Here is a 10,484-nt window from a genome sequence, read left to right as displayed (position 1 = left end):
ATGATGATGATGATGATGATGATGATGATGATGATGATGATGATGATGATGATATTAAAGTATGCACGCGCTTTTTTTGCTATAGCTTGTACTCAATAAATTTCTCATTATTTTTTTTTGTATCGTGTTCATGAGGAAGCCCTATACAGCGCGAAACGTTGAACATATATTATATTTGAAAAATCTACTAAGTCTCAAACCCTTTTTTATTCCTACAACCTACTACGATGATTATGATGGTGATGATGATGATGATGATGATGATGATGATGATGATGATGATGATGATGATGATGATCATGATGATGATCATGATCATGATGATGATCATGATGATGATCATGATGATGATGATGATGATGATGATGATGATGATGAACAACTTAATATATGTTTATTTTCTGTAATGAAGATATTTGATATACAAATCACAGGGGTCTTTATTGCCGCACATTGATGGGAGAAAACGTTTAATAAAAGTTATGTCAATATGTTTTCAAACTAACGATCACAGATTTATTTTTGCTTTGCTTAGAATATGGGATAATACGTGTATTACTGTTATTGATGTTGATGACACTAGTCGTTTCATACCGACGACAATTATAATATATGCATAAAATGACAGCATTGTGTTCTCAAAGCCCTTGCATGATATTGAAGAAGAAAAATTGTTTTATTATCTCTCGTAAAAAACAGAATGTAAGATTCTATAAAGATGGTGATTTGTGACCCAACTAATGTTTCTATGCAGAACTAAATCAGTAGAATTTAGGCACGTTGTGTTGTACCCTGCTGTTTGAGCTCTCTCATTATTTGTGATTGTTAATATGCATAACGCTATATCATATTGGTGGTTGGGGTAGAGTAAGGAACGCTGAGACTCGGCTGGGTGAAAACAGTTTGAAAACCACAGGAGTAGAGGGAAAATACGATAGTAAGGATGAGGAAAGAAATAGCAGATTCTCCCCCTATGTTCTTCTGACACAGTATAAGCATGCCATTGATAAATCAGCCTATTTACAATTCTACAGTGCATAAGAACACGTTAATATCTCCCCTTTGGGAATGGCCTAAAGACAACTTCAGTCAATAGCACTGCTCTGGTTTTTTTTGGGGGGGGGGGTAACTATGGTCTATGGAAAGGCAAATGCCAAAGCAGGTGTACAAACTCGAAAAGTGAGTAAATTAAAATGGTTTCAGTTTTTTTCCGTCAAAGACGGTTGCAGTAAACTTTTACCGATCAGGCAGACGTGTGCTGCAACAGGATTTGAAACAATAATATAAAGGAAGGATTACAGTTCAAGATGGAGCTCGTTTCCTCGAAATGACATTGGACCAAACAAAAAAAATTCACCTTCATTCCACACAGAGAAGACCTTCGTGTGAGGTGCAAGAAACCATTAAACGCTTTGAAAATTCTGTATGTTGTATTTTAAAAGGTTTATGTTGGCAATCATTTAGATGTTTCTCTCTTATCAGGATAAGGCTCACTTTATTAAAACTATGTTTAGCCATTACAATTCTTTGTTTTATTTCTGAGGAACATTTGACATTAGATATAACTGTGCAACATAGAGAAATAAACTGTTCAGTTTGTTTGATCTTTTTGCCTTTTTCTGTGGCATTGCAAATGGCTGTTTTATATTATTACCACGTGTTCTGTTTTTCGACATTCAACAATAACCCGTTACGTTCCCATTCCATTGCAACAGTGTTTAGAAGCAATCAAGGGTCATTTCACGTAATCTACTATTAATACTGCGTCATTGGCATATCCCGTGTTATTTTATATCTTCACCATTCACATTTAGGTGCGATCCTTTTTCTATATTTCCAAGGCATGTTTCACTGTATATATTTATGGAATCTGTTCACATAACACATCCTTACCTCATTACTCATGTACTCTCCTTATATTCACTCCAACAAATTCTTACAGCAGAGTTTTGGTAAAATAACAAATTCCTAAGAATTCTCTGAGATCTTTTCCATCTATATCCAGCTCTTTCATGATTCCAAATCGCTACTTACACCTAAATTTAACAAAAGGCTTTAGATAATCTATGAAGCATAATTCTTTAGTCTGGAACAAAACAGAATGGTGCTTTAGGTCTTAAATTTTCTTCCAATTCCTCACAATTGTACTCAAAGCAAGAATTTAAAAGGATTATTAAGAGGGGGATGGGGTCTATACCTGAGGGCTATCTCGCTTATCAGTTGATCATATTTGACAAAATTTCACTCATATAACAGGCATAATAGTATTAAAATCCGCAATCAAATTTGAGAAAAAGGTTCTTGCCATGGCTACAGCAGCCACACTGGACTTTAAGGACATATCTTACCTAATGAATACCGCACAATTTTGGGGGGGATGGGTTTTTTTGTTGTTGTTTGCGTGTCATTTTTTTAGTAAACATTATGCCTATTATCAATTGAATTTTTCTTTAACGGACTATAAATATAAATAAAATCTTGACTCTATGAGGAAATGATGGTGACAAACATGCCCGGTATAGGAAAAAATAATGCTTACTACTATGGAATTGTTGTAGGAGAAGCTGAAGGAGCTAAAATGCCTACAACTCAAAATTCATAGGTTTGAGCCGAATCTGGATTTTTTAGGTGTAGTCCCCCCGCCCCCCTTAACTCATGGGGTTAATGCTCAATGTTTCTTGCATTCATTGGCACCTGGTGTTTTGCGAAAAGCTATAAAAACTAACATAATCATATCGTCTCCTGGAATCTTACTGTTGCCATAGTTAGTATTTAAGAGCGTTGTTGCTAGTTCAGAGATTAATTCTTACTTTGTGACAAAAACTTCAACTGGAAAGTTATCTGGCGAGGTGGCTTGTCTATGTTTTATTTGCTTAATTGTAATTTGAACATCTGCTTTCAGAATTGATGGTCCATCTATTTATTTATTTATTTATTTATTTATTTATTTATTTATTTATTTATTTATTTATTACCGGTTTTTCTTATCTATATTCATCTTTGAAATTCTGAAATATTTTTCAAAGTATTTTTGCCATTATTAAAACATCTCTATTGTCCATCAAATTATTCCTCCTTCTTTTTTTATCGCATACATCCGATAAATTATATGAACGTCTTACTTATACTTCTTTGACTTTGCAATACGTGTATAATTGCTGTCTATGTTTTGATTCTACTCTTCGTTAACACTGATCATTTATCCTTGTGTACTTTAATTCATTACTCTTTTTGAAAGGGATATTCCCCTATTCAAAGTGTTATACTTTTACAAAATTAATTGATTTGGTCTACCTTCTCTCTCACATTAGTTTAAATATGTCCTGCGCCATCCATTGTTTTAAATTTGATTTCTAAGTTTGTCTGTTTTTTTTATTTGTTTATTTTTTGGGGGGCGGGGGTTCTTTCATAGCCCCTTCATTCAGTATTTCATATTTTCTATGTTATGATCTCATCCGATGTAGTAATGCTTTCCAGAACTCGAAGTTTATTGCTTACATCAATACCGAAACGTTCTTTCAATTCTCGGTTTAATTTCCTCTGTAAAATAATCTATAAAAAATGTGGATTTGTAATTTTTTTAAAAAGCTTTTTCAATCTCATCTGCAACATACTATCTTGTTAAATCTTATGGATTTATTGATTATACGAAACTTACGGATACCATCTCCAAACACTGAAGAAATGATATACCTCTTGTAGGAACGGGGTTATTTTCGCATGTAGGTTCATCTCTGTCTAGATTCTAGTTCTTTGTCTCATTCTGATTGCCATGTCAAACTAGTAAGCCTATTATTTAGCTCCTCAAGTTCTGTTTCCCAGGCACGCTCGGTAACAGTACATGATCTGATCAAACAGGACGTATCCTTTTCGCATAACAGTCGAGTTTTTGTTTTCTTCTGACAATAATTAACTGTTACGTGAAGAACTCGGCACGACTCACTAATCAGCTTGTGGCAATAGTATTACAAGGTTCTATCCCAGATACACTCACTTTTGTGGGTGGTTGGTGGGCGGTCGGCTCTCTTTTTCCGTTCCTCCCTCGACTCGCCATTGAATAAGGGTTTGTCTTAGATCTTGATCTCCCCGTTTTATTTACCCTGTGCACTTCTTTGTAGACGCCCAGAAGCATGGTTCATCCTTCCTCCATATCCAGCAAAGACAGGATATTGATGGCGACGGTCTTGAACCTGGGTTCCTTGAGCTTGAGCCTCTTAGCCACAGTGGCGCTGTAGCGGCAAAGTCTAGCTTCAAAGCGAGTGATGGCGCACTGACTTGCAGAACTTACAGGTGTTGAAGTCTGAGCTGCCACGTTCTGTGAGTCTTCATTACGTCAAGAGTAACACTTGGTATCGGATCGAATCTTGAAACTTTGAACAGGGCTTGGTCGAATCTTGAAAGTTAATATGAAATCGATGAAAAAGGGTTCGAACGTATAAGCAGAAAGCTGGACGCAGAGAGTACCGGCTTGCAGAGCGAAAAAGTCAAATAAAGAGTGGCTAACGTCTTGAGCTTATCTGGGGACCCATACCCCATCAGATTTGATACCTCTGGAAAATGCATAATGACTTTGAGCCTAAACAATAGCTGTTTATTATCAGTTGTTAGAGAGTCGTCAGCACCCATGGCCTGGCCGGTGATTAAACAAGAAAATGTCTTACCAACACACGTCACCGAAGGCAATCACCAGGGCTATTGTTTTTGCTGACCGCTGTCTCCCTCGGCTGGCAACGCCTTTTATAAGGCAGAAGAAGGTAGGTTTAAATCTAATGGATGTTGTTATTTCTTTACACCTTGTCCATAATTTATAGTTTAACTAAGGGAAGTACACTCGACAGCCTAATAAAATATATTGAAGTTGACAACAATACATACCGGCATTAGATTACAGGAAGGACTGATATCTCTGTTGTGGCCTGTCAAGCGTTACAGTTAGGTTTTTGGATTTCCATTGTGCACTCGTAGCCAAATGAACTGTAGTCAAGATATAAAATCATTCATATTGGCCCCTGTATTTCGTCATCTCTATAAGCAAGAGTTAATATTTTTGTTTTTGCCAAGACCAGTTTGCCTTGTATCGGAATGAGTTGATGGAACGAGAGAACTAACTTTATAGTTTAGAGAAATCGTTATAAAATCAGTAATAAGGCTCGTTTTGTCATTGGTGTTTATATTAATTCGTTTTCATTTTGTTCTTACCTTTGATCCCAGAATTATGAAATCTTACTAAAACTGTACTAAACATTGTAACTTTTTAACGAGTTAAAAAAAAAAAACAACAACAAAACTTTATCTTATTTATGAATAGTTCTTTCTGTCATTTTTTCTTTCTTTTTTTCCTTCTAATTCTTTTCTTTTCTTCTTTTTTTTCCTCTGAGTTTTTTCTTTAGATTCCACAGCCGCCGTCATCTCTTCACACCCTGTGTGTTGTTTACAGTTTGGCTGTTAGGTTTCTATTCTAGACCCGACATCCTAATAGACTAAATTAAGTTGACAACAATACGCGCCGGCATTGATATGCCTACGTGAAATATTGATATTCTTCTTGTGGCATGTGAGGATTTAACTGACAATTCCATATCTTCACACCTTGTCCGATGTTTACAGTTTTGATATATTAATGTCCATTGTACACTCAGCAGTCAAATGAACCTTAGAGAGGTTGACAGACATACATACTGTCCATGCTATAGCTCCAGAGATCTTCAATATAATTATTTATTGTTTTTGATTGGTGGCTTGAGCCGGTTTGCACTGTGCAAGAGTAAGAAGAGGCCTGTATTAGGTTTATTATATTATAGTTTATTATTTTTCTTTAATTAGAAGAGGTTGTCTTTTAGTTATCGTTTATTTATTTGCTTCTCCATTTACTTCTTATTTTACTTCTACTTTTGATTTACTTATTTATTTGCTTATTCTTTCATTCATTCATTTATCCATTCATTCATTCATTCATTCATTCATTTATTCATTCATTCATTCGTTCGTTCATTCGGTCTTTCATTCATATAGTGTAAGGTCTTAACAAAACGCTGTTTTAAAGTTTTACATCTTTATTTTAACAAACGCATTTAATAATAAGAATTTGGACTTGTTTTTAATGACTTATTAATAATTTATCAATTACCTTCTGTCCAGAAGCGAAGTCCATTGATAAAATAGAAATGTGTTAATAGCCCTTATTTTTAATGAAATATTTTAATATCTAATTGGAGTAATTTGAATATGGATATCTTGGTTGCGTATTCCATTTATTTATTTATTCATTTATTTATATATCTATTCATGCATGTATTTATATATTTATTTGTTCATTCAATCTTTCCTTCCTTCCTTCCTTCCTTCCTTCATTCAGTCATCGCTTTTCGGGGTGGGGGTGGGGGGCGCAATATAGTGTACTCAGTCATCGCTGGCAGAATACAAATGGAAATAACCGCTTCAAAACACACTGAAGCAAAGTTTTACATGGTTGCTTCCCCTGAACGGAAATATTAACCCCCTCCCCCCTCCGGATAAAGCTTCACCGCGGCGGTTTTTTGTGGTCTATATTGCAGTCTAATTATGACGAACCTTTCCTGCGATTACCTAAAGGAAAAGTTGAATTTGATGTTTTACTTTTTTCCGTACTAATATACAGATTGTTGCCGTTTTCATTGCTAGGTAGAAGAGGTTGGGGACAAGTTCTAGAAGAATTAATGTAGCCCTCAGGTACGGTGCTCCCCTCCCATTCCTAAGATACCGATTTCGAACCCTTTCCAAGCCAGATTTAACTCTTTTTTTTTCTTCTTTCTTTTCAACATGTTTCTAAATTTCACCTCTTCGTATAATCTTCTCTCTCTCTCTCTCTCTCTCTTTATCTCTCTCTTTCTCTCTATCTATCTCTCTCTCTCTTTTTCCCTCTCTCTCTCTTTCCCTCTCTGCCTCTTTGTCTTTCTTTTTTTCTTTATCTCTCTCTCTCTATCGATCTCTTTCTTTCTCTCTCTATCCATTCATCTTTCTCTCTCTCTCTATCTCTCAGTTGAGAAAAAGAAATCTTTTTTCTCACATACACTTAATATCCTTTCTACATCTCAAATAATACTTACAGAGCGGTCAAATAATTGTTACAGAACTTCTTGCAACGTATTTCGACAACTATCGAACATAAAGCTCAAGTTTGTGCACAATGACTTGTATCAATTTTTCTGAACAGATTCATTCATATTAAGATTTTGTAAACGCCTGTTAGCTGTATTATAGAAAACCACAGGGTTGGTTTCTTTAAGTGGGGGGGGCTACACCCCCAAAGTCAAGATTCGGCAAAGAATTATGGAATTTGAGTTGTAGGCATATTTAGCTTACTCAGCCTCTCTTACAACTATTTCATTGCATAAGAACCCACCAAAAACGTATTTTTTTCCATACCGGGCATGTTTCTCAGCGCTATTTCCTCATAAAGTCAATGTTTTATTTTTCTTAATCGGCCGTTTTCTCAAAACGCCACTTTTCTCTATACTCTTTTAAATAACTCCACTATTTTTCTTCCAATCTTCATGACATTTTCACAGAATGAAGAGAAGAGGTAATTAAAAAAATTTGTCTAATGAATTTTTGATATATAGAATACATTTTTCTTGGTGGTGTCTGGAGTGTGGATTTTCGCGAATTTTTTGCAAACTTGAATGCTACCTCAGGAAAAAATTCATTAAAAATTGTTTAATTCATTTAGGAAAAGAACAACCAACAAATTTTTTAGATCTAATGTTTGTTAACACGTATGCAAAAAAGCAATCAATTTCCATGAGCGGTAAGTACAGTATTCATTACGTAAGACATGTCAATAAAATCCAATATGGTCGACGTATCCGTGCAAACGAAACTTTTTTCTAAAATTTGATCGTGGATTTTAAGACTCCTTACTATGCTTGTTATATGTGTGAAATGTGGTAACATTCGGTCGAATAATAAGCAAGATAGCCTTCAGGTGTAGCACCCCCCCCCCCCCTTTAAAAGTTTAACAGCTCGGACAATATCGCTTTTAAAAGCAAGTATGTCACCTTTTTTTCTAATCGTGACATTATTATTTGTTGAACGCATGTTTTAGAACCTTTAGTGCAAAAAAAAAAATGTTCACTATAAGATGAATATTTTGTAGCAAATTTTGCCCCTAAAAAGTGTCAGTAGTGAACTGTGACGTCGCCATTTGCGTATGCTAAATGATTACGTGAGAGAAGCTGGAAGTGCTGTGAACATTTTCTGTATGATGGAGATCAATAGTATGTTATATAAATTTATGAGGGAAAGGAGAGAGGGAGAGAACTTGAGAAAGGGAAGATAGATAGATAGACAGACAGATAGATAGATAGATAGATAGATAGATAGATAGATAGATAGATAGATAGATAGATAAATAGATAAATAGATAGATGGTGTGAAACGGGTGGGTTGTGGTTAAAAGAGCTGAAGATACAGATGCAGAACACGTATGGAAAGATCCTGGGTAAGATTGTGGCCAAAAAGCTGGCAAATTACCTAGAGAGGAAAAAGCTCCTTCCAGACTGCCTTGGGAACTACAGACCAGGGAAAGAAACCAGCACAAACAGGGCTGTGTTAGCCTTTGATGTATTTGAAGGGTTCCAGAGAAAGAAGGAGACAGCAATGGCTGGTATAGACCTAGAGGATGCTTACAATCGAGTTGATTACGGCAAGCTCATGGATCTCCTGATGGAAATGGATGTTGACCCCTGGTGGGTACAATGGATCTCCAAGGCTCTGTTTGAGATGAAGGTGGCACTGAGAAGTGGGCGATGGATGTCAGACCCAGTAGTGATTGCCTCAGGACTGACACAAGGATGAGCCTTATTACCGGTTCTGTTCAACATATATACATCCAAAATTGCCAGGATCGGTGTAAGTGGAGCAGGAAGAATCGTAACCTTTGCAGATGGTGTGATGGTCTACGGACAAGGTCGTGATAGGCTAGCGGTTGGACGGATGCTACAGGACAGGCTGAGCAAAGTCGCAGATTGGTGCGAGGAATACAATGCGGTCATCAATCCAGACAAAGCACAGGTCATCTGGTGCTCACTCAACAACCGTATTGTGAAAGATCCTACCCTTCCAATTGTGTTTGACCACTTTCTCATAGACAGACAGAATGAGTTGAAGTACCTGGGAATCACTCTGGACAGGACACTTTCTTTTCCAATGGTATATTGACAATGCTGCTGTCAGGGCTCAGAAGGACTTCAATGTAGTGAAGACCTTGGCTTCAGCGGGAATTCAACAGAGAGTTCTTTTTTCTCCTAATGCAGCTGGTTGTTCTGTCAGTCATAGACTACGGTCTAGGCATCCTCTCCCTGTCCAAGACTCATAGACAGGTTGGAGAGAGTACAGAATGCAGCTATGAGGGCCGTTCTGGGTTGCACTAAGGGCACCCATGTTGTCTGTATGAGATACATCCTTGTCCTGGCCAGCATCAGAGTGAGGTATAAGATGGCACAGGCAAAGGTGTGCTTAAGGTTTTGGGAGACCCAAGACACCCTTTGCATGACAACCTAAGCAGCATCAAAGGAAACAGGATCAAACGGGGCAGCTAATGGATGGCAGAAGCGAATATTCAAGTTTGTGGCATTTATGACATATGCTGTGGAAAAGAATGGTTTGAACTGAGCCCCGATTCCAGAACACTGGCCAACGTTCACATCACTTAAGGTCGTGAATGACGGGAATGTGCTGCTGTCATTAACGACAATGACATACGACAGTTAATTGAGGAGCATTCCAAGCCAGAGGACCCAGTGATCTATACGGATGGATCGCTCAGGAGAGGTGAGAGAAGTGGGTGGGGTTTTGTGGTGTACAGTGGGAACGAAAAAGGCTCATAACTTGTCAGGGGCCTTAGAAAGAACAACTTCAAGCATGAAAATGGAGATGAGGCCGTAACAAGAGCGCTTGGCTGGCTTCAAAATACAAGACCAAGAACTACCTATCTCATTATTGTCACAGACACCCAGGACATCCTGCGAAGGGTTGAGAAAGGGCTGCTTCAGAGTGAATGGAGGAACCCAATACAACACTCTTCACTTAGAGCGGTCATGTGGATATTCTGTCTTGGGCACTTTAGAGTGAAGGGCAATGAGGAGGCTGATAGGCTGGCAGGCAGTGCTGTGGTTGATGGTGAGGTGAAATTTGACAAAGGAGAAGTGTTGAAGACCCTGGAGGAAAAGTTGCGGGATGAGGAAGACAGAGAGACAGCAGAACACCACACAATCATTTGGATGCGGGAAATGGTGATAGAGAGGGGAGAAGGATGAAAGTAACGATTATCTGGAAAGGAAAGACGTCGCCATAATCAGACAGCCACCGGAACAACAGTATGGATACCTTGTGGGCTTTGGTGCTTTTGGGGAGGCGGGGAGGGACAGAGCACATTTTGGACCCGTCCGGTGTGCAATGAAGTTGTTGCTCAGGAAGGTAATAACAGGAAATACAGATAATACAGA

General features: G+C 37.6%; 1 protein-coding gene across 1 annotated transcript in view; it reads left to right on the top strand.

The window, feature by feature from the left end:
• The first annotated feature begins 8,931 nt into the window (after positions 1 to 8,931).
• Positions 8,932 to 10,484, top strand: part of LOC101863026 (fibrinogen C domain-containing protein 1-B-like) — a 22,961-nt gene continuing 21,408 nt past the window's right edge. Inside the window, exon 1 of the mRNA XM_005099143.1 lies at positions 8,932 to 9,189. Within this exon, the coding sequence (XP_005099200.1) occupies positions 8,932 to 9,189 (258 nt within the window). The remainder of the gene's footprint in view (positions 9,190 to 10,484) is intronic.

This window comes from Aplysia californica, unplaced genomic scaffold, assembly GCF_000002075.1.
Source record: "Aplysia californica isolate F4 #8 unplaced genomic scaffold, AplCal3.0 scaffold00203, whole genome shotgun sequence".
Taxonomy (NCBI): Eukaryota; Metazoa; Mollusca; class Gastropoda; order Aplysiida; family Aplysiidae; genus Aplysia; species Aplysia californica.
This window is presented reverse-complemented; position numbering and strand designations above follow the sequence as displayed.